The sequence below is a fragment of the Erythrolamprus reginae genome, chromosome 11 (assembly GCF_031021105.1).
Source record: "Erythrolamprus reginae isolate rEryReg1 chromosome 11, rEryReg1.hap1, whole genome shotgun sequence".
Classification (NCBI taxonomy): Eukaryota; Metazoa; Chordata; class Lepidosauria; order Squamata; family Dipsadidae; genus Erythrolamprus; species Erythrolamprus reginae.
The window spans coordinates 11151826-11175603 of NC_091960.1; the positions used below are offsets into that span (position 1 = coordinate 11151826).

At 42.5% G+C, this 23778-nt stretch overlaps 2 protein-coding genes across 3 annotated transcripts in view; both read left to right on the plus strand.

Moving 5' to 3' along the window:
• LOC139173994 (IgGFc-binding protein-like) overlaps positions 1–23778 on the plus strand; it is an 842349-nt gene that overhangs the window by 137241 nt on the left and 681330 nt on the right. The gene's annotated exons all lie outside the window — the stretch shown is intronic.
• LOC139173950 (IgGFc-binding protein-like) overlaps positions 1–23778 on the plus strand; it is a 43719-nt gene that overhangs the window by 16835 nt on the left and 3106 nt on the right. Inside the window, exons 6-12 of the mRNA XM_070763921.1 lie at positions 69–673; positions 2728–3280; positions 4672–5258; positions 8666–9230; positions 12491–12690; positions 17246–17626; positions 22341–22627. Of these exons, the coding sequence (XP_070620022.1) occupies positions 69–673; positions 2728–3280; positions 4672–5258; positions 8666–9230; positions 12491–12690; positions 17246–17626; positions 22341–22627 (3178 nt within the window). The remainder of the gene's footprint in view (positions 1–68; positions 674–2727; positions 3281–4671; positions 5259–8665; positions 9231–12490; positions 12691–17245; positions 17627–22340; positions 22628–23778) is intronic.

Consider the following 23778-nt stretch of genomic DNA (forward strand, 5'->3'; position numbering starts at 1 on the left):
GGCCAATCTGTGATTTAAATGTGTGGTTTATTCATCACAATATTCAATATTCTGTTCTCTCCCAACAGCTGACGACTGCCCTGAAAACAGCCACTATGAAGCCTGTGGCAGTGCTTGCCCAGATACCTGCTCCGAGCCGTCCGCCTCCTCTTCCTGCATGCTGAGTTGCCTGCCGAAGTGTCAATGCGACAGTGGTTACGTCCTCCAGGAGAGCCATTGCGTCCCTATTGAACGCTGTGGCTGCCTCTACCATGGCACCCAGTATGAACTGGGAGAAGAATTCTGGGCAGACGAGAACTGCCTTTCCCGTTGCAAGTGTGATCTTAGTCAGGGGACGGTCAACTGCTGGAAGGCCAGTTGCAAGGCTGACGAAACGTGCACCACGGTTAACCTACCCCCCGTGCACTATTGCAAAAAGTCAGACTATTCCACCTGCACTGGAATAGGAGACCCTCACTACACCACCTTCGATGGGCGGAAGTATGACTTCCAGGGCAGCTGCGTCTATCAGATGGCCGGGATCTGCTCCAAGGACAGCAGCCTCCCCCGGTTTTCGGTCTTCGTAGAAAACAACAACCGAGGCAGTAAGCTCGTGTCCTATACCAAAGTGGTGAGCTTGGAAGTCTACAATGTGACCCTCACCCTGAGCCAGGAGCATCCACGCAAAATTCAGGTAAAAACAATATTAAAGGTGAAGAAGCGAAAAGAAAGGGAAGCGTATGGCCTTAATAGGGGTAGAGTAAAGTGTACGCCCGTGTGAGTCAGTTGTGAATGTCTGAGACTGCAACTTTATTGCTGCACCATGACGGAAGTTAATGTTTGAAATAAAGCCTTTCCCCCTCTTCCCTTCCTCTCACCTCCATTCCCTCTCCTTCCTTCCTTCCTTTTTTCCTTCCTTCCTTCCTTTTTTCCTTCCTTCCTTCCTTCCTTTCTTCCTTCCTTTTTCCTTCCTTCCTTCCTTCCTTCCTTCCTTCCTTTTTCCTTCCTTCCTTCCTTTTTTCCTTCCTTTTTCCTTCCTTCCTTCCTTTTTTCCTTCCTTCCTTCCTTTCTTCCTTCCTTTTTCCTTCCTTCCTTCCTTTTTTCCTTCCTTTTTCCTTCCTTCCTTCATTTTTTCCTTCCTTCCTTCCTTACTTACTTTTCCTTCCTTCCTTTCTTCCTTCCTTTTTCCTTCCTTCCTTCCTTTTTTCCTCCCTTCCTTCCTTTCTTCCTTCCTTTTTCCTTCCTTCCTTCCTTTTTTCCTTCCTTCCTTCCTTCCTTCCTTTTTTCCTTCCTTCCTTTTTCCTTCCTTCCTTCCTTCCTTTTTCCTTCCTTTCTTTCTTCCTTCCTTCCTTCCTTCCTTTTTCCTTCCTTCCTTCCTTCCTTTCTTCCTTCCTTTTCCTTCCTTCCCTCCCTCCCACCCTCCCTCTTTTCCTTCTCTCCTCCATTACTCTCCCTCCCTCCCTTCCCTCCCTCTTTTCTTTCTCTCCTCCCATCCCCTCCCTCCCTTCCTTTTTCTCCCTTCCTTCCTCTCCTCCTCCCCACCTTGGCAAATATTTTCTTCTTTTCAAAAGCTTTATTACTTGTCATTACCAGTTCTTTAATTCACCCTAATCCCCCTGACCTTCCTTGGGGACCCCTGTTCTAGGGGACAGGGGAAGCTGTTTTCACCCTCCACAGGCATTGAATTATGGGTATGGGAACTCTTGCACACATTCATGCTCTTTCGACACCTGAAGAAAAAAAGGTTCGCCATCACCACCCTACCTCCTCCATGCCTAATAACAACAACAACAACAACAATAATAATAATAATAATATGTTTATTTATAATGCCCTTTTAACAAAGGACCTTGTTGTATCCTGTAATGGCTACCTTGTATCTCTGTAAATAGTTTGTTCCTTTGTGAAGCGCTGTCTGAGCTGGAATCAGGAAGTCGCTCCTGATTGGCTCAGACGCGGCTGCTCTTGCTTTGGCGGGAACCGCAAATGTATAAAAGGAGCGGTTTCTCCCAGGTAGAGCAGACGGTACTCGCTGAAAGTCACTTACCTCTTCTGAGCTGAAATAAAAGTACCGTTCTCACCTAACCCTGCCTCTGGGTTCATTTCACTGGCGACGACGGACGAAAGAAACCACGCGTGCAACATGAACAACCTCCAAATCGGCCGGGCTCCTGAGTTCTTCGATCCCGAGAAGACTTCCTGGGACGACTACTTAGCCAACTTCGAGATCTTCCTCGAGGCAGCAGGAATACGGGACGCCGACGCCGATCGGAGACGGGCCATCTTCCTAAACTACTGCGGTCCAGAAATCCGCGCCCTCGCCCAGACTCTCACCGACCCGCTGCCAGCAAGATCCGTCGCTTGGGACGTCCTGCAAGCCAAAAATAACAGCAAGCCATATACAACTAACAAAGACAGACAGTAGGCAATGCACATACGTAACTAGACCACATCTACTAAAAGCAGAAACCTTGTTAAAACCATTCCCAACCTCTCCAATGTCCTCCCTCTTGCTGATCCCCAGAACAAGGATGTTTCAATCTGCCAAATCAAAGAGGAATGTCTTTAAAGCCTTGCAGAAGTGGAGAAAATTCTCCTCTCCCCAAAGCACAGACGTGGGGCCAGATCTTGAAAGGCCCTGCAATTTTGATGTTGCTCTACATGTTAGTGGGATGTAAAAAAAAAAAAGGTTACCTGAATTTACTAACAAAACTACTGAAAATCCCTTCTGTCTTCCTTGTATCCCAGGTTAATGAAGTCTTGATGGACCTACCCTTCTCCTATAAAAATAAACTGAAGGCCTACATCAGTGGAGTCCATGGCTTCATCAAGACGGACTTCGATCTGCAGGTCACCTTTGACTGGAACAGCCATGCCAGGGTCATTGTTCCAAAATCCTATGCCAACGCACTCTGTGGCCTTTGTGGTAATGCCAATCAAGATCCAGGGGATGACTTCATCATGAAAGATGGAACACAAACACGGGATGAAATCCAATTTGCAAACAGCTGGAAAGTGAGGGAGGTCCCGGGCTGCTCCACTGGATGTACTACGAACTGTCCGGTTTGTGATGAAATCTACCAAGGAGACCAATTCTGTGGCATCCTGATAAAAAAGAACGGACCGTTCCGGCAATGTCACAAAATAATTGACCCAAAGCCCTATTTTGACAATTGTGTCTTTGATACCTGTACATACAAGGGCCATCACGATACCCTCTGTGATGGCATCAGTGCCTATGGGACAGCCTGCCAAGCTCTGGGCATCCAAATTAAGCCATGGAGATCAGCTTCTTTCTGCAGTAAGTGTTGCGTTCCGGTAGTTTAGCCTCAGCTGTATGCTTTTGCAGAAAAGACTGCTGCTGGCCTTTCCATGGTTATTGTGTTCCCAAGGATTCTCTACTTAGCCTCTAGGTTAGTGTTTTTCAACCAGTGTGCCGCAGCACATTAGTGTGCCATGAGACATGGTCAGGTGTGCCGCAAAGCTCAGAGAGAGAAAGGAAGCAAGAGAGAGAGAAAGAAGGAGAAAGAAAGCAAGAGAGAGAAAGAAAGCAAGAGAGAGAGAGAAAGAGGGAAGGAGAGAGAGAGACACACATAGAGGAAGGTAGGGAAGGAAAGAGAAAGAGAGCAAAAAAGAGAGGAAGGGAGGAAGAGAAGGGAAAAGGGATGGAGAGAGAGAAAGAAAGAGGAAGTAAGGGAGAGAAAGAGGGAAAGAGAAATAGAGCAAAAGGGAGGAAGAGAGAGAGAGATAATTTTTTTTGTTCAAACTTTTTTTTAGCCCCCCCACCCCGCTCAATGTGCCACAGCTCAAAAAATGTTGAAAATCACTACTCTAGGTGGCCTTAACCATATACTTCCCTTTCTTCTTCATATACTAGACTGACTCGACAAAAAAAAAATCACACATAACCCTTTCCTCATACAAGCTGATACAGGAAATGCATCTATAGCCTAGAGTCTAAAGCCGCTGCCTTACAAGGCATAGGCCCCAGGTTCAAATCCCCCAGTAAGGGTGTGGCTACCTGATGAAGGCAAATAAGCCCAAAATAGATCTATAGCAGTCTTCCTTTCCTTTTCATTATCAGCAAAATATGTTACACGTATAGATTATAGTTATCGGCTATAAAAAGCTTATTTGCCTTGGAATATTGCCCCTCGTGGGTCTCATATACGTGTGTGTGTGTGTGACATGTTTTTGCTGAATTTGAAAATTAAGGGAGACTAGGATACTTCTATTTTAGGCTTGTTCTGGCCTCATCAGCTAGCTATAGCTTTACTGGGACTTGAACTTGTGGCCTTTGCCTTGTAAGGCAGAGAATTAACCTCTAGGCTACAGTATCCAATCCCTTCAGCTCTGTACCAGGGAAGAGATACATGTTACAGGCTTTTCTCCAGCCTGTGAAACTTCCGTTGTAGCCCCACCTAGCCTCTCAAACAGAGGTTTCAGAGATTGAAAAAACCCCCTCTGAAAAGGAGGTTTCATAGGCTGGAAGAAATGCCTCTGAAATGGCGAATTGAGCTGAGGGAGAGTGACTAGCTCAAATTCACCCAGTTGGCTTTCATGCCTAAGGCAGAAGTAGCACTCACAATCTCTGGGTTTCTAGTCTGGTGCCCTAACAACTGGGAGACCATGAGTTCTAGTCTTGTTGGAAGGAAGGGTGCAGTGTTTTTCTTCCCTGTTCTTCCTTTCCAGATCTTCCCTGCCCACGTAATTCCCACTACGAACCCTGTGGAAATGCCTGCCCTGCCACTTGTCAAAATCCCTCCGCTCCAGAAACCTGTGAAGCTCCCTGCATAGAAGGATGTTTTTGTGACTCTGGGTTCATTCTGAGTGGAGATCAATGTGTTCCCCTTGCTGAGTGCGGCTGTACCGTTCATGACAAGTACTACAAGAGGGGAGAAGATTTTTTCCCTACCTCCTATTGTAAGAAGATATGTTCTTGCACGGCCAACGAAACGATTCATTGCTATCAGCACTCTTGCAATGGTTATGAGGTGTGCAGGATGGAAAACGGGGTCCAAGGCTGTTATCCTCTGGGATATGGAACGACCGTAGCTACCGGTGACCGTCATTACATCTCCTTTGATGGGCGAAGTTTTGATTTCCAAGGCTCTTGCTCTTACATCCTAGCACGTGGCAAGGATAACCTATCGAAGCTCTTCTCAGTGTCGGTGGAGAATGAGAAGCTTGAAAATTGGCGGGTATCTGTGAGAAAAGTCATCATCTCAGTGCAAGGATATTCCATTGTCCTGGAAAGAGGAATAAAGTGGAAGGCCATGGTATGTGCCTAATATATATTAGCGTGAGTGAATAACACAGTGTTTCCCAACCTTAGCAACTTGAAGATATCTGGACTTCAACTCCCAGAATTCCCCAGCTGGGGAATTCTGGGAGTTGAAGTCCAAATATCTTCAAGTTGCTAAGGTTGGGAAACACTGGAATAACAGATGCTGATGTGGCTCACAAATGTAAATACAGTGGTACCTCTACCTAAGAAGGCCTCTACTTAAGAACTTTTCTAGATAAGAACTGGGTGTTGAAGATTTTTTTGCCTCTTCTCTTTTTTTTTTTTTTTAATAAATTTTTTATTAATTTTCATAAAAACAAACAAATACATACAAACAATAAACATAGAGTGGGGGTGTATTTCCCCCGCTTCTTATGAAAGTATACATTCAAATATAGAAAAAGAATACATAATTAAATATATGTTAACTATTGTAGAAAAAAAAAGTTAATAAGTTTGAGTTAAAGTTTTACAAATCTTGAATTCGATGTAGATGTTAAATAGGATTAGTATAACATAGTTGCCAAAAAATACCTTTAATATAATCCTAATTACTATGATAAAATAATGTCAAACTATCAATCCAAACAATTAAGCTAATTTCAACTATTATACATCAAAGATTGTTTATACTTGTGCATACACTACTATAGCATAATCATCAAAAAGTACTTTTGAACTAGTATTAATATTGTTATCACCTAGGTAAAAACAAATACAAAAAAAATAACTAAAAATCAATCTATATGTCTTATTTTTTCTTATCTATCCATTTATAAACATTGTTCCATGTTTCATAAAATTTAGTATCTTCTTGATCGTTTAATCTTCTTGTCATCATGTCCATTTCAGCGCAATCTAATATTTTGGCTATAACCTCTTCTTCCTTGGGGATTTCCTCCCCTTTCCAATTTTGCGCATATATTATTCTAGCCGCGGTTAATATGTGTATAATTAAATAAAGAATTTCTTTCTTGTAGGTCTGATTTGTAACACCTAGTAAGTAAAATTCCGGGGTGTTATCTATATCTTGCTTTATTATTTCTTTTAATATTTTTTCAATCATCTTCCAATATGTTTTTGCTTTACCACATGTCCACCATTGATGGTAATAAGTTCCTATATCCTTCTTACATTTCCAGCATACTGGGGATGTTTTGGGAAACATTTTTGCTATCCTATTTGGTGGGAGATGCCATCTATAAAACATTTTAATTTGATTTTCTTTTAATGAAACTGATTTAGTCATTTTCCAATTATTAATCCACACTTTCTCCCATGTATCTATATCTATTTCCTTGCCAATATTTCTACACCATCTTATCATAGTGTCTTTTAAAGTCAACTCTATATTTTTATGAGCGATGAGTAATTTATATATTTTCCCTATCATTTTTGTTGAATTAGTGGTAATTAAAGTAGTTAAAGGATTCTTACTTTTATTAAAAATGTAAAGAGTTTTATCCTTCTGATATCTAGATCGGATCTGGGCGTAGTGCCACCAGTCTATTATTATCCCTTCTTCTTGTAGTTCAATTCTAGATTTAAGCTTCATCTGATCATTTAATAATTCTTTATATCTATGAGTTATTTTCTTGTCCTTGATAGACTTTGGATGCGTTATTGCTTCTAAAGGAGCTAGCCATTCTGGGATATTTAAAAAATGATTTTTCTTTATGTCTTTCCATACTTCTAATAAGTATTTCCTTAATGTATGCCTTTTAAAATATGAATGGTTTTTGTCCTTATCATACCATAAAAATGCATGCCATCCAAGCATTAAATCATGTCCTTCTAGGTTAAGTGTTCTTTTGTTATCTAGGATTATCCACTCTCTAAGCCATGTTAATGCAGCAGCCTGATAGTATAGTTTCCAATTTGGAAGGCCAAATCCTCCTCTTTCTTTAATATCTTCTAAGCAATTTATTTTTATCCTTGCTTTTTTACCTTGCCATATGAATTTTTTAACTAGGTTTGTTAAAGTTTTTTAAAAAATTCCCCCTGGGTTTATTGGTATTACCTGAAAAAGAAATAAAACCTTGGGTAAAATATTCATCTTAATTGTTGCAATTCTTCCTAAAAAAGATATTTTCAAATTATTCCACGTTGCTAAATCTTTTTTAATTTCTGCTAATAATTTTATATAGTTATCATTTTTTAATGTTATTGTTTTCGCTGTTAAATTTATTCCTAAATATTTTACTTTTTTTACAGTCTTTATTCCAGAAATACTTTCTAATTTAGTTTCTTGTGTTTTATTCATATTTTTGGTCAAGAAATGTGTTTTGCTTTTATTTATCTTTAAACCTGCTACGTTTCCGTATTGTTCAATGGTTTGCAGTAAAGTAGGAACTGTTGTTGTCGGTTCTTCAATTTTTTTGCCTCTTCTCAAGAAACATTTCCTACTTAGGAACCCGAGCCCGGAAAAAAATTCCCGGGAAATTTGAGAGCGGCACGAAGTCCCAGCCAGTTTTCTGCTATTCCCTCTTTAAACTGCCATCAGGCATGGGGGAATTGAGACATCTCCCCCAGGCCTATATAGTTTATGTACGGTATGTAGTCTGTATGTTTTTTAAATTATGGGTTTTTTGAGATTTTTAAATATTAGATTTGTTATTGTATACTGTTTTTATGACTTCTGTGACCCGCCCCGAGTCTACAGAGAGGGGCGGCATACAAATCTAATAAATAATAATAATAATAATAATAATAATAATAATAACAACAACAGCAACAGCAACAGTAACAGTAACAGTAACAGTAACAGTAATAGTAATAATAGTAATAATAATCTCAGCCATCTTGGGCTTTTCTGGGCTGCCAGAGGAGCCTTTCAGTGGCGCTTAAGGAGGCTTTGGCAGTCCAGAGCGAATGAAGCATTTTCCTTTCTCTGGGCGCTTGGAGAGGGAATAAACCTCTGCCAGCACCCAGAGAAAAGAAACACTCCCTTCGCTCTGGGCAGTGATTGTCCTCCTCCTCTTCTTCCTCCTCCTTCTCCCACCCAAATTCAGAGTTTTCATTTCTTTCCTAATGGGTTTGCACGCATTATTTGCTTTTACGTTGATTCCTATGGGAAAATTTGCTTCTACTTATAAACTTTTCTAGTTGAGAACCTGGTCACGGAACGAATTAAATTCTTAAGTAGAGGTACCACTGTATTTCACACGTGTGCTATAGCGTCTTGCTTATGCCTGCAACGAAGCATGTGTTATTAGTAACAATCTTCATCTAAACCAGGAATGTCCAGCCTTGGTTACTTTAAGAATTGTGAATTTCAACTCCCAGAATTCCCTGGCTAGCCATGCTGGCTAGGGAATTCTGGGAGTTGAAGTCTGCAGATCTTAAAGTTGCCAAGGTTGGACACCTCTCACCTAAACTATGTCTTATGTCTTTCTACAGGTGGATGGAGAATATTATACATTGCCAGTTAGCACCCCTGATGGAAAACTCAGCATCACACAAGAAGGGAACAACATGATTGTCCAGTCGCCTTTTATTCTCAGAGTCCTTTATGATGCTTCCTCACATGTCCATGTCTCAGTTGCCACCACATATCATGGGCACCTGGGTGGCTTGGGTGGCAACTTCAATAGTGACCAGGCAGATGATTTTAAGCAGCCTAATGGAAAAATAACTCAGAGCCTGGAGGAGTTTGGTGCTTCCTGGAAAGTTCCTGGGAACACCGGTCAATGCTCCAGTGGTTGTGGGGAGAACTGCCCTACCTGCCCTACTAACCAGATTGCAAACTACAAACTGTTTTGTGAAAAGATCCAATCCAAGACAGGTCCCTTTAAAAACTGCCACGCATTGGTTAGTCCCACTGACTATTACAGATTTTGCCTCCATGACATGTGTTTGTCCAATGGAGAAGGAAGCACCTTGTGTCAAAGTCTTCAAGCCTACACGGCTGCATGTCAGCTAGCTGGAGCCAATGTTGGACTTTGGAGAGAACACGGCTTCTGTGGTAAGTTTGGGATAGTTAATGTTGGCTTGTCTCGGTTAGCTAGGCCAGTGATTTTCAACCTTTTTTGAGCTGCGGCACATTTTTTACATATACAAAATCATGGGGCACATTGAGCGGGGTGGGGAGGGGGGGTAAAAAAAGTTTGGACAAAAAATTATCTCTCTCTCTTCCTTTCACTCTATTTCTCTCCCTCTTTCTCTCTCTTCCTTCCTCCCCCTCTGTCCATCCCTTTTTCTTCCTTTCTTCCTTCCTTCCTCTCTTTTTTGCTCTCTTTCTATCTCTCCCTCCTTCCCTGACTCTCTTTCTCTCTCTCTTGCTTTCTTTCTCTCTCTTTCTCTCTTGCTTTCTTTCTTTCTCTCTCTTTCTCTCTCTCTTTCTTTCTCTCTCTCTTGCTTTCTTTCTCTCTCTCTTTCTCTCTTGCTTTCTTTCTCTCTATCCCTCTTTCTCTCTCTCTTGCTTTCTTTCTCTCTCTTGCTTTCTTTCTCTCTCTCTCTTGGTTTCTTTCTCTCTCTTGCTGAGCTTCGCGGCACACCTGACCATGTCTCGCGGCACACTAGTGTGCCACGGCACACTGGTTGAAAAACACTGAGCTAGGCTATGAAACCTTCGACAACACCAAGCAGAAAATTTTAACAGAGCGTGGATGTGTGATAAAGCCAAGACACAGACTTAGTTAAATAAGTATTATTTACATATAAACAAAATATAAACAATCCAGAATAAGCACAAAGCAAAATACAGAACAATACGAACTGAGCAATTACAAGATTAGCACAAAGCAAAATACAATATAGATAACAAGCATGGAGCTAATAATATAGATAAAAGCACGAAGCTTATACAATATAGATAAAAGCACAAAGCTTACACAACTCCCCCTTCTAAGGCAAAAGTAAAATAAAGGAAATGACGGTAAAATAAAGTAAAACAAAAGTAAAATAAAGGAAAAGCAAAATAATGAGCTTTCATAGCTTCAATGGGGAAGTGACGAAATAGCCTTGAATATTAACTCTTCAAGTACATGTTAACTCTTTGAGTGCACATTAACCCTTTAAGTACAAGTTTGGTACAGTTTACAATATGCAGTTTACAATGGCAATCCCTAACAGCCATGTACCCTGTACTAACAGTTAACAACCATTTCTTTTGGGCTGTTGTTCATCACTATATTTCCAAGGTGATGTCTTAATAATAACAACCACAGCAGAGTTGGATGGGACCTTGGAGGTCTTCTAGTCCAACCTCCTGCCTAGGCAGGAAACCCTACACTACTTCAGACAGGGGACCTCCAAGGGGAAGGGGAGGCCCTTTTCACCCTTCCCAGGCATTGAATTATGGGTGTGGGCTCTCACACATGCTTGATATTTAGATTTGTATGCCACCCCTCTCCGGGGACCTGGGGCGGCTCACAACATACAATGCAAAAAATAAGTATACAAATCTAATTGTTAAAAATATAGCTAAAAACCCATTAATTTAAAAAATAATCAATTTACTCAATCATACGCACACATAACATTAATGGTCAGAACAGGGGGGGGAACATATTATTATTATTATTATTATTATTATTATTATTATTATTATTATTATTTATTGGATTTGTATGCCGCCCCTCTCCATAGACTCGGGGCGGCTAACAACAGTAATAAAAAAAACCCCATCATATAAATCTAATACTTAAACAATAAAAACCCTTATTGTAAAAACCAAACATCCCTACAAAGAAACATAACATGCATAAATTGTAAAGGCCTAGGGGGAAAGAATATCTCAGTTCCCCCATGCCTGATGGCAGAGGTGGGTTTTAAGGAGCTTACGGAAGGCAAGGAGGGTGGTGGCGTTCTCGTAGATACCCTGGTCCGGTGCCATGAAGGGCTTTATAGGTGATGACCAACACTTTGAATTGTGACCAGAATTTGATCAGCAACCAATGCAGACTGCAGTGTGTTGGTGTTACATGGGCATTTTTGGGAAAGCCCATGATAGCTCTCGCAGCTGCATTCTACACGAATACTAGTTGCCCCCCCATGTGAACCACCCCAAGTTTTTGGAGAGGGGCAGCATACAAATCTAAATAATGATAATGATAATGATAATGATAATGATAATGATAATGATAAACATTATCATTATTACCAATTCACCTGAACCGGTCCAAACTCGCAGCATCCCACCACCGGTTATAATATTCCAGGTGTATCCCAACTTCAGTTTCTTTGAAGTTCTTGGATAAGAAGCACAATGTCTTAGAGAAAACTCAGAAACTCCACTTACCTTTAAAATAAAAGGACTTTTGAGACAGCAACGATCTGGACAAATGAGGACAACACTGAAGTTTAACTACCACCATCTAAATTTATTTATTTATTTCTTTATTAGATTTGTATGCCGTCTTGGTGTTAGTGGGGGGTCAGAGGTCGACCCCAAGGTCTCTCCATTGTGGGGTGCCTCAGGGGTCGGTACTCTCCCCCCTGCTATTCAATATCTACATGAAACCGCTGGGTGAGATCATCCAAGGGCATGGGGTGAGGTATCGTCAGTACGCTGACGATACCCAGCTTTACATCTCCACCCCATCTCCAATCAACGAAGCAGTGGAAGTGCTGTGCCGGTGTCTGGAGGCTGTTGGGGCCTGGATGGGTGTCAACAGACTCAAACTCAACCCTGTTAAGATGGCGTGGCTGTGGGTTTTGCCTCCCAAGGACAATTCCATCTGTCCGTCCATCACCCTGGGGGGGGAATTATTGACCCCCTCGGAGAGGGTCTGCAACTTGGCTGTTGTCCTCGATCCACAGCTTACATTAGAGAACCATCTTTCAGCTGTGGAGAGGGGGGCGTTTGCCCAGGTTCACCTGGTGCACCAGTTGCGGCCCTATTTGGACCGGGATTCACTGCTCACAGTCACTCATGCCCTCATCACCTCGAGGCTTGACTACTGTAACGCTCTCTACATGGGGCTACCTTTGAAAAGTGTTTGGAAACTTCAGATCGTGCAGAATGCAGTTGCGAGAGCAGTCATGGACTTCCCAAGGTATGCCCATGTTACACCAACACTCCACAGTCTGCATTGGTTGCCGATCAATTTCCGGTCACAATTCAAAGTGTTGGTTATGACCTATAAAGCCCTTCATGGCATCGGACCAGAATATCTCCAAGACCGCCTTCTGCTGCACAAATCCCAGTGACCGATTAGGTCCCTTCTCCGGGTCCCATCGACTAAACAATGAATGTGGTTTGTTCCTTCTTGCTCTTTTCAGATCTTCCCTGCCCAGCTCACAGTCATTATGAAGTGTGTACTCGATCCTGTGACTTCACATGCGCTGCTTTATCTGCTCGAACTCACTGCACAGGAGAATGTTTTGAAGGCTGCCAGTGTGACGATGGGTACTTATTTGATGGGGAGGAATGTGTACCTATGTCTAAGTGTGGATGTACTTATGAAGGGCGTTACATCAAGGTAGGTGTGGTCCATGAAATAGGTTCTTCGTGGCTCAACCAGGAAGCTTTCTTTGTGGCAAAGCCAGGGAAGAAATTGCTCAGAAGTTATGTGTCATTGCCTTGGTTCAGAAATTGATTTAGATTTAATCTCACTGACAATATTTGTGCCACTAGAGTTAGTCCTTGTTTAGTGCAGTGTTTCCCAACCTTGGCAACTTGAAGATATTTGGACTTCAATTTCCAGAATTCCCCAGCCAGCAAATGCTGGCTGGGGAATTCTGGGAGTTGAAGTCCAGATATCTTCAAATTGCCAAGGTTGGGAAACACTGGTTTAGTGACATTGAAAGTCACAATGTCCAGAGCAGACGGGGTTTTTACTGACCGCCTCTACAGGTGCAAGGTTGTAAGTCAAGGACTTAACAGTTCACTTGAACGATGATGATCGTTCAAGCCACTTCCATCTGGTCACATGGATGGTAAGCCACTCCTACCCCATCACATGATCATTAAGCTACACCCACAAAATAAGCCACACCCACAGTGTGGCAGTAAAAATTTTGCCTGCCCATTACCGCTTATAACCCATTTTTAAAATTCCAATGGCCACTCCTATCGTTGCATGATTGCATTTGGGGTGCTTGGCCAAGTAATTTACATTAATGGCCATTTGTGACATATCTCAATCACATGACCACTATTAAATATGAATTCTTGTATCAGGAATTCTTGGAGTTGAAGTCCACAGGTCATAAAAAGACCATAAAGTTGCCTGTTTCCCCCAAAATAAGACATCGTCTTATATTAATTTTTGCTCTCAAAGATGTGCTACATCTTATTTTCAGGGGATGTCTTATTTAATGAAGAAGAATTCACATTTATTGCTGAACAAAAAAATGAACATTTATTATATACTGTGCAGTAGTTGTAAATCACAAACCAGCATAAGCAGACAAACTGTGAATCCAATCAAGAACTTCTTACTACTACCATACCATTATTTCCATGTACAACAATTATACTTTCTTCAAATACAGTGATCCCTCGATTAGCACGGTCTCGATTAGTGCGAAACGCTGCAACGCGGTTTTTCACAAAATATTAATTAAAAAATACTCCACGGTTTTTTTGCTATACCACGGTTTTTCCCACCCGATGACGTCATACGTCATCACCAAGAGTCACTTCTCTGTCTCTTTCTCTTTCTTTCCTGTCACTATGCTTCAATCATTTTCTCATTTCTCTTTTTTCTCCCCTTTTTTCTATCATTTCTCTCTCTCTTTCTTCCTCTCTCACACTCTCTTCCTCCCTTCTCTCTCCCCCCCTCCACTTGCCCACGAGAAGAAAAAAAGCAACCTCTGCCGGGCAGCTCCCCTTGTGCCCCCGCTTTGTGCCTGCCTCTTTTGGGGATTTCTTTTTCTTTTCTTTTTTGCACTGGCAGCGGGAGCTGTTGGGGAGGGCTCTGCCGGGAAGGCCTCTCAGCTGCAGAGCCGAATGGGGGCGGAGGCAACAGCGGAGCCCGGCGCTGGGGCCATGCGAGGCTGTTCATCCAGGGGGGCGTGGACTGGCAAGTCGCCCTCCTTTCTCTCTCTTTCTCAAGATCGCTTGCCGCTTGCCGCTTGCCTATTGCAGCGAAGGAGGCGAAGCAAGGCTCCAAGCTGCAAAGCGGCAAGCGATCTTGGAGTTTCCCCTTTGCCTGGGCGGCAGGAAGACCAAGGGAAGGTTCCTTCAGCCGCCCAACACCTGATCCGCTCCGCAGCGCGGCAGCAGCGAGGAGCCGAAGATGGGGTTTCCCCTTTGCCTTTACCCCATCTTCGGCTCCTTGCTGCTTCCGCGCTGCGGAGCAGATCAGCTGTTGGGCGGCTGAAGGAACCTTCCCTTGGTCTTCCCCGCCGCCCACACGCAAACTCCACCATCTGCGCATGTGCGGCCATGAAAAAAATGGCGCACATGCGCAGATGGTGGTTTTTACTTCCGCATCCAGTATAACGCGGAAATCGGTTAGCGCGGGAGGTCTTGGAACGTAACCCCGCGCTAACCGAGAGATCACTGTATATGTTATCAGGGGTGTGCTGCTGCCCGGATTGGGGGGGAGACACAGTGGTGTAGTGAAAATGGAGCTCCACCCCAGAGCACCCAATGTGCACTGAAAGACGTTGAAAGAAAATGCAGGACGTCCTGCATAAGCCACGCCCACAGTGTGGTAGTAAAAATTTTGGTAGCCCTTCACTGCATACACTATTAGTATTTCGATTAAACGGGGGTTTAAGTTTTTTCCTCTCAGTCCTCCTAACGGCCATGTGATATTTATTCATTTTTATTTATTTATTTATTTTGTCCAATACACAATACATATTGAAGAGGATAGACATGAGGTATTATATATAAAGAAAGGATATAAAAGTAGAGGAGAAGATATATATGAAAGGAAGAAAAGATATATGATATATGAGATAAGGAGAGACAATTGGACAGGGGACGAAAGGCAGGCTAGTGCACTTATGTCCGCCCCTTACTGACCTCTTAGGAACCTGGAGAGGTCAATCGTGGATAGTCTAAGGGAGAAATGTTGGGGGTTAGCGGTTGACACTACTGAGTCCGGTAATGAGTACCATGTTTCGACAACTCGATTGCTAAAGTCATATTTTTTACAGTCAAGCTTGGAGCGATTAATATTAAGTTTGAATTTGTTGCGTGATATGTTTTTAGAAAAAGGTTTTTTTCTTCCTAGATACACCTATCTATTTATCAGTTACCGTGTTCTACCCTAATTGCACAGCAGCTGTTTCAAATTCTGCACTGATATGCAAAACATTTTATGAATATGTGATGCTAAATTAGATAATTTTCTCATCCTAGCTAATGGCATTTAAAGTAGGTGTAGCAGCAGCTACCGGTTAGCAAAGATGATCAATTCTGTTACCCACTTTGCTTTCAAAATCTAGGATAATAAACCCATTTTCAGAAAAGAAAGGCTTAAATTAGATTTTGTAATGTATAAGAGGGTCATAATAGAAATTTAATGTTACAGAGATTCCTTGACTTATAACAATCCATTTAGTGACCATTTGAAGATAGAGCACTGAAAAATGATCATTTTTCATATTTAAAATCACATCCCTGAGGGTCACATGACGAAAATTCAAAGCCTTGGCAACTGGCATGTACTTCTGACAGTTGCAATATTCTGGTGTCACGTGAACACTTTTTTGCGGCCTTCTGACAAGCAAAGTCAATGGGGCAGCCAGATTTATTTAATAATTACTAACTGAACCACTGCAGTGATTCACTTAACAACTGTGGCAAGGAAGTTTGTAAAATGGGGCGAAATTCAATGGTCTTGCTTAGCAGCACAAATTCTAACCTCAGTTGTGGTTGTAAATCAAGGACTGGTGATCTGTGTTTCATTTTGTTTGACTTAATATAATTCAAATGCTTATTCTACCTGTTAAAAAACTGCTAGTGGATGTTCTGTCCAGGCGGGTCAACGATCAGAAATAAAGGCCACACACACACACTTTTCAAACATTGATCATGACAAAAGTATTATTTGTTAATACAAATTCAGGCAAAAAGTGGTGAACTCTAAAGCATTCCATGCTGGAAGCGTTCCCAGCTAATGAGTGGAGATAAACAAAACCCAGGCTGCGTTGAGTCAATAATCTCAATCCTTGAAATGATTCTGGCAGCTGGGCCAAACTTACAATTCAATGAAACTCAGCAGCACATGAAACTGGCACGAATAAAAAGTCTGCGAAAGCAGAAAATTCTCACCAATCGCCACAATGATAAATGTTGTTCACCATGCCTCCTTTGCCCCAGACTGTCCCTTATATACTGGCAAGGTGTGGCCAAGTCTCCTATAGATCTACTAATGCCAAGAATCCCTTCTTTTCAGATACTCATGTCTAGACCACATCCTCCTGACCCTTGCATCTAACAGGGGGTCCTGCTCCTCTAACTCCCCATCATCCTCTGACTCACTCAATCTCATAACTAGGAGTGCTACAGTCTCTGATGGATCCTCAGTCCCTAATTCCTGCAATGCCAGTACTCAGCCACCCCTTGATCCTCAAAATCCATGACCAGCTGAGCTGGATGTGGACCACTCACAACAGTCAACATAACTTTTTCAGCTTGTTACTCCATCTTTCAGTGGAGTAACTAGAGGCTCAATTAATCCCATGGCTCCTATTCTGCGGTTTCACTTGATGAAAGCAGGAGCCACAGTTCCGAGCAATCTGCTAACTTTGTTTCTTGGCTTTGATTTGTTGAATCCTAGGCAACCGATGGATATCCAGTCTGGCATCCATTATGTACGAAAAAATTAAAAATAGCCTTGCCCCACAATGCATAAGCCTTTGGAGTTAGATGGCTACTATTAACCCCAATTTGGAAAGAAGTGTGTTCTTTTATAATATAGTATTGCCATTTGTTTGGGTTTATTCTGTTGCATGCATGATTTCCTTGGTAGATATAAAGTGATTTCTCACCAGAGGTTTGTGTGCGCTTGTTTGTGTGTTGTGCGTTTGTTTGTGTGTTGTGTGTCTGTTGTGTGATGTTTAATTGCTCTCCAGGCAGGGGAGACTGTCATCTCCAAAGACTGCTCTGAGAAGTACACTTGCCACCCACTTAAGCCACTCATCCGTGTCAAAAACCACTGCGGCGTAGGAGAGACATGTACGCTCACAGCGAAAGGGTATGGCTGCGAAAGGAAGGAAGGCCGCTGCACTCTCAACCCAGGCATATGGTTCACCTCCTTTGATGGAGGTCAAGGGAATCTTATCAACAGCGGTGTTTACAAGCTGGCATCCCACTGCGACGAGGACTCGCCCACCTGGTTTAAACTGGTGGTGGATATGAATGATTGCAACGAATACATGGTGCCTGCCGTCGCCACCGTCTACGTCTTCTTCCGGGAAGCATTCATCACGGTGACTAACTACAGGGAGACTTGGGTAAGCTGTTGCCCACTATGGGTCATGGGATTGCCATTTGCACCTTTCCTGGCTGGTTTTCAATGAGCCAAACCAATGGGGGAAGCTAGGTTTGCTTAATGCCATTATTATTATTATTATTATTATTATTATTATTATTATTATTATTATTATTATTATTATTATTATTATTTATTAGATTTGTATGCCGCCCCTCTCCGTAGACTCGGGGCAGCTCACAACAGTGACAAAAACAATACATAATAACAAATCTAATAATTAGAATCTAAAATAACAATAGTACATTTAAAAAATCTAAAAAGCAAGGATACATACAGTCATATCATGCACAAAAACTACATAAGCAGGGAGAGATGTCTCAGTTCCCCCATGCTTGACGACAGAGGTGGGTTTTAAGGAGTTTACGAAAGGCAAGGAGGGTGGGGGCAGTTCTAATCTCTGGATGGAGCTGATTCCAGAGGGTCGGAGCCGCCACAGAGAAGGCTCTTCCCCTGGGTCTCGCCAGATGACATTGTTTAGTCGACGGGACCCGGAGAAGACCAACTCTGTGGGACCTAACCAGCTGCTGGGATTCGTGCGGCAGAAGGCAGTCTTGCAGATATCCTGGTCCAACACTTTGAGTTGTGACCGGAAACTGATCGGCAACCAATGCAGACTGCGGAGTGTTGGAGTAACATGGGCATATTTGGGAAAGCCCATGATTGCTCTCGCAGCTGCATTCTGCACGATCTGTAGTTTCCGAACACTCTTCAAAGGTAGCCCCATGTTGAGAGCATTACAGTAGTCGAACCTCGAGGTGATGAGGGCGTGAGTGACTGTGAGCAGTGACTCCCGGTCCAAATAGGGCCGCAACTGGTGCACCAGGCGAACCTGGCCAAATGCCCCCCTTGCCACAGCTGAAAGATGTTTCTCTAATGTGAGCTGTGGATCGAGGAGGACGCCCAAGTTGCAGACCCTCTCTGAGGGGGTCAATAATTCCCCCCCCCGGGTGATGGATGGACAGATGGAATTGTCCTTGGGAGGCAAAACCCACAGCCACTCTGTCTTATCAGGGTTGAGTTTGAGTCTGTTGACACCCATCCAGGCCCCAACAGCCTCCAGACACCGGCACATCACTTCCACTGCTTTGTTGACTTCATAGCGGTAAACGTTTTATTTTTATTTTTCTTCATATACAAACATGCAATATAAAATATCTTACATTTTCAATTACAATACAGTAATTCATATCCTTTTACATCCAGTATTCATCATCCAACAAGTGCTGCCTCCTTGTAAATGTATCACCTGGACTGCCAAATAAGATTATTTTGTTTTGTTATTCAAATTTTAAAATACTATTAGCTAATACCTTCTGTGAGCTGTTTTCACTCATCCAGTATATTTAGGCCATAGTGCTTTAACCATCTCCATATATCCTTGTTTATTTGTTTCACTTAACCCTTCTTTTATAATAATTGCCCTTCAAAAAGAAAAAGAGAACCAATTTACCTATCTTCAAACATACATATCAACCAAGTTCTACATTATATCTAGCAATAACAATAATAGTATTGGGGGAAGGAATCAAAGCTATCTCAATTCAATAGGTATAAATCAACTTAATTCCATGCCTTTATGCTTAATGCCTTCATGGTTCATTTAACAACAGTATTGATTTTCTGGAAAAAAAATAACAAAAAGGGGGTAAAATTGAGTGCGACACTTAATGACCACCTTGCTTAGCAATTAAATTCTGGTCCCAATTGTGACCTAAGCTAAGAACTACCTGTACTTAAGTCCATGATAAACCTACAGCCTGTTGTGATTCAGCCTGAGGCTCCTCAGGGACCGGCTGGAGCTCTGCCGGATCCATGCCCAGAGGAGGAGGACAGTGACCAGGAGGGGGAGGACCAGGCAGACGGGGGAGAGGAACATCAGGAAGAGGAGGAGGGAGAGCAGCCTGAGACCCCCGGGGGGGGGGGCTCTCCCCAGCTAGTAGCCTGGATTCATTGGATGAAGATGCACAGGCTATAATAGACATGAGGCAGACACGTGCAGCTCAAAGACGGGGCCAATTAGAAAGGTATTTCCATCCCTGAATTGGCAACAGCTGGGTTTGGGTGTGGTTCTCCTCAGCAGGGTTGAGAAGGCAGGCCCGCCCTTGCAGTCTTGTGGAGAGTTATCAATTGGGAGTCCTGTGACCTTGCTTCGATTCTTGGCGTCTCTGATCTTGGCTTGTGGCCTAGAAGGCTGAAAGACTTGGGGGAGGCGTGGGTTTTATTATCTCCAGTGTTGTTTTTGCCAGCAAGAATCCTGTTTTATTGCCTGGCCTTCGTGAAACCTCTGTGAAGCTTCATCGTGTTCCTGTCTGTAAGAACAGTTTTTGTTACCTGTGTTTGCTTTCCAGTATATAAACTGCCTTTGCTTTTTACCAGTGTGTCTGGATACTCTTTTTGGTTGGTGTTGGCGTCTGGGGGGACCCAGACAGAACACAACCACAGACTCTGGAGCCCAAGAATCCTCACCTTCCATGTCTCTGATGCAGGGGAAAAAAGTGGGACACAAACTATCCGGAATCAAAAGGAATCTATTTTATTTAATTTGCACAAATCAGGTTAGCATCCAAGATCTGAACAAAGACTTGGAGCTTGGGCAGCCCGTTATATACTTTTCTTCTCCTGGATAAAATACATATTCTGCTATCCCAAAAGCAGAACTAACTTATGCCCTCCTCCTCCTCCTCACTGAAAGGTGGGCAGGGGTACACCTGCGTCTATGTCTACACAGTTCTTTAAGCCATTTCTCAGAAACCTTGCATCAGGATTTGGTTATTGTTCTGTCCAAGCTAGAAGCCCATCAAAAATTGGGTCTGTGCACAACAGGATTATCCAATTTTTCAGCATATATTGTTAAAAACAAATCATAGCAGAAATAGTTAAATGTAGCAAGAGATAAGAGCTGACGCTGGGCAGCATTCCATGACAAAATTAGCAGCTGATATCACAGCCTCAGGCCAGAAGCCAAAAAGCCATTAGAAACATAGAAACATAGAAGACTGATGGCAGAAAAAGACCTCATGGTCCATCTAGTCTGCCCTTATGCTATTTCCTGTATTTTATCTTAGGACGGATATATGTTTATCCCAGGCATGTTTAAATTCAGTTACTGTGGATTTACCAACAACGTCTGCTGGAAGTTTGTTCCAAGGATCTACTACTCTTTCAGTGAAATAATATTTCCTCATGTTGCTTTTGATCTTTCCCCCAACTAACTTCAGATTGTGTCCCCTTGTTCTTGTGTTCACTTTCCTATTAAAAACACTTCCCTCCTGAACCTTATTTAACCTTTTAACATATTTAAATGTTTCGATCATGTCCCCCCTTTTCCTTCTGCCCTCCAGACTATACAGATTGAGTTCATTAAGTCTTTCCTGATATGTTTTATGCTTAAGACCTTCCACCACTCTTGTAGCCCATCTTTGGACCCGTTCAATTTTGTCAATATCTTTTTGTAGGTGAGGTCTCCAGAACTGAACACAGTATTCCAAATGTGGTCTCACCAGCGCTCTTTTTAAGGGGATCACAATCTCCCTCTTCCTGCTTGTTATACCTCTAGTTATGCAGCCAAGCATCCTACTTGCTTTTCCTACTGCCCGACCACACTGCTCACCCATTTTGAGACTGTCAGAAATCACTACCCCTAAATCCTTCTCTTCTGAAGTTTTTGATAACACAGAACATTAAAATGTTGTCTTAGATGCTGTCCTTAACTATCACACTCACGTTGATGTACACAAAGAGCTCATCATGAGACCTCCCCTTATATAGCCACAAGGCGTGGCCGAGTATTCTATAGAGCTATTCACAAACAGATCTCTTCCTCCTGAAATATTCCTGTCTGCTAATACTTCTGCACACTCTTGCATCTAGAAAGGGCTCTTCGACATCTCCTGAGTCACTCAAGAGCACCTCTGAAGATGCAATAGAGTCCGTGGTTGGCTTTTAGCCTCTGACTCCACATCCTTTCTGACATTCTCACGCTCAGACTCGGGTGCCAAGTACACAGGCCTAGATACCAAAACACACCCCTCTCTTGATCTTCAGAATCCGTGATCAGCTGTGCAATATGGGGAGGAGCCACAACAGTTATTACTACAGATCAGCCTTTTTGTTACCATATTAAGAAGTACATGTGCCTGTTTTCCTTTATACAGTAGTACCTAGATATGAGCTGCTCCACATGTGAATATTCCAAGTTACGAGCCGAGACATGAGCAAAATTTCTGTTTGACACCCAAGCTCAAATTCGGGATATGAGCCAAGCTTCCACTAGGTGGCGCAATAATTCCTTGCTTCCAGTTATCTCGGCGCGAAAAACAAAGTCTAAAGGCATTCGTTCGAGATGTGAGTTGATCGACATACGAGCTCGGGTCTGGAACGAATTAGACTCGTATGTCGAGGTACCACTGTACCTTTCTTTTTTTTACATGGAACATGGCCCCTCAATTTCTTAAGCTTCCTGTAGCTGTTTGTGGCTTGGAAGTAAGCATTGTTATGTCCTCTTTGTGTTTTTCCAGTGCAAAAGACTTTTCTATATTGTAAAGCTTCTTTAATATTAGTACTAGAAGGGACACCTACCGATCATCTAGTCCAACCCCACTTATGGCTTCTTGTTTCACTTAATTATTTACTTTGTTTTACGCCCTACCTCATCTCCATTGCTTTCCTTTCAGGTCAATGGACTCTTGGTCCAGCGGCCCCATAACATCTCTTCAGCCATCTCTATCACTGAAACTCAGGATGGCATTGCCATCAATCAAAACTCCCAGCTACAAATTCTCTACAGTTTCAATGATGAAGTAACTGTGAAGGTCACCGGCAACCTGGCAGGGAAGTTATGCGCTCCATGTGGGAACTTTAACAACGACCCTTCAGATGACTTAAAGCTGCCTGATGGTCAGATGACCGATAACATCGCTGAGGTTTTCGATGCTTGGAAGGCCCGAGATTTCTCAGGATGGTAAGTAATGCGGTTTGCTGCTTGTGACAATTTGAATATAGCGAGGCTTTGTAGAAGAAATTATAACTATATAGTGTTCCCTTGATTTTCGCGGGTTTGAACTTTGTGAAAAGTCTATACCACGGTTTTTCAAAAATATGAATTAAAAAATACTTCACATTTTTTTATCTATACCACGTTTTCCCCCCGCCCGATGGTGTCATATGTCATCACCAAACTTTCGTCCGCCTTTAATAAATATTTTTTAAAATAAACTTTAATAAAGAAACATGGTGAGTAATAATCTAAATGGTTGCTAAGGGAATGGGAAATGGTAATTTAGGGGTTTAAAGTCTTAAGGGAAGGCTTGTGATACTGTCCATAGCCAAAAATGGTGTATTTACTTCCGCATCTCTACTTCGCGGAAATTCGACTTTCGCGGGTGGTCTCGGAACGCATCCCCCACGAAAATCGAGAGAACACTGTATTGTGCCCACAATTACGGTCCATAAATTATGCCAGTTGCTAATTGGGTCACAGACTCTGTCTGACATTACAATCTTTTAGCAGCAGTTGTAAAGCAAGTCCCACCGTCATTAACAACTCTACTGTCCACAATGGGTATTTTGGGCTAGAAACTGGAAGAAAATGTCAAATTGCCATCACGTGACTGTGGCACACTGCTAATGGCCATATGTCAAGGCTCCGACTAACGAAACCAAGCAAATCAGAACTCTGAGACTGGAATCTTCCTCATAGGCCAGTTGCTGAGTGCCAAAACGTGATCATGTGATTGCAAAGGGATGTGCTCAGCTGTCAGAATTTTAAATCCAGGTCGTAAGTAGTCCTGGGAAGGTCTGCCATAAGTTTGAATGGTCCCTAAGCATAAGTCAAGAAGCACTTGTGAGTTTTGTATCATCTAAAGCCCATGCTGATTCCTTCCTGCAATGATTAAACAGCAGTGAATAATTTGTATTCCTGTACTTAGTCTTCCAAAATAGGAAATACAGTGGTACCTCTACTTAAGAACGCCTCTACTTAAGAAGTTTTCTAGATAAGAACTGGGTGTTCAAGATTTTTTTGCCTCTTCTTAAGAACCATTTTCTACTTAAGAATCCGAGCCCGGAAAAATTTCCCAGGAAATTTGAGAGTGGCACGAAGGCCCAACCAGT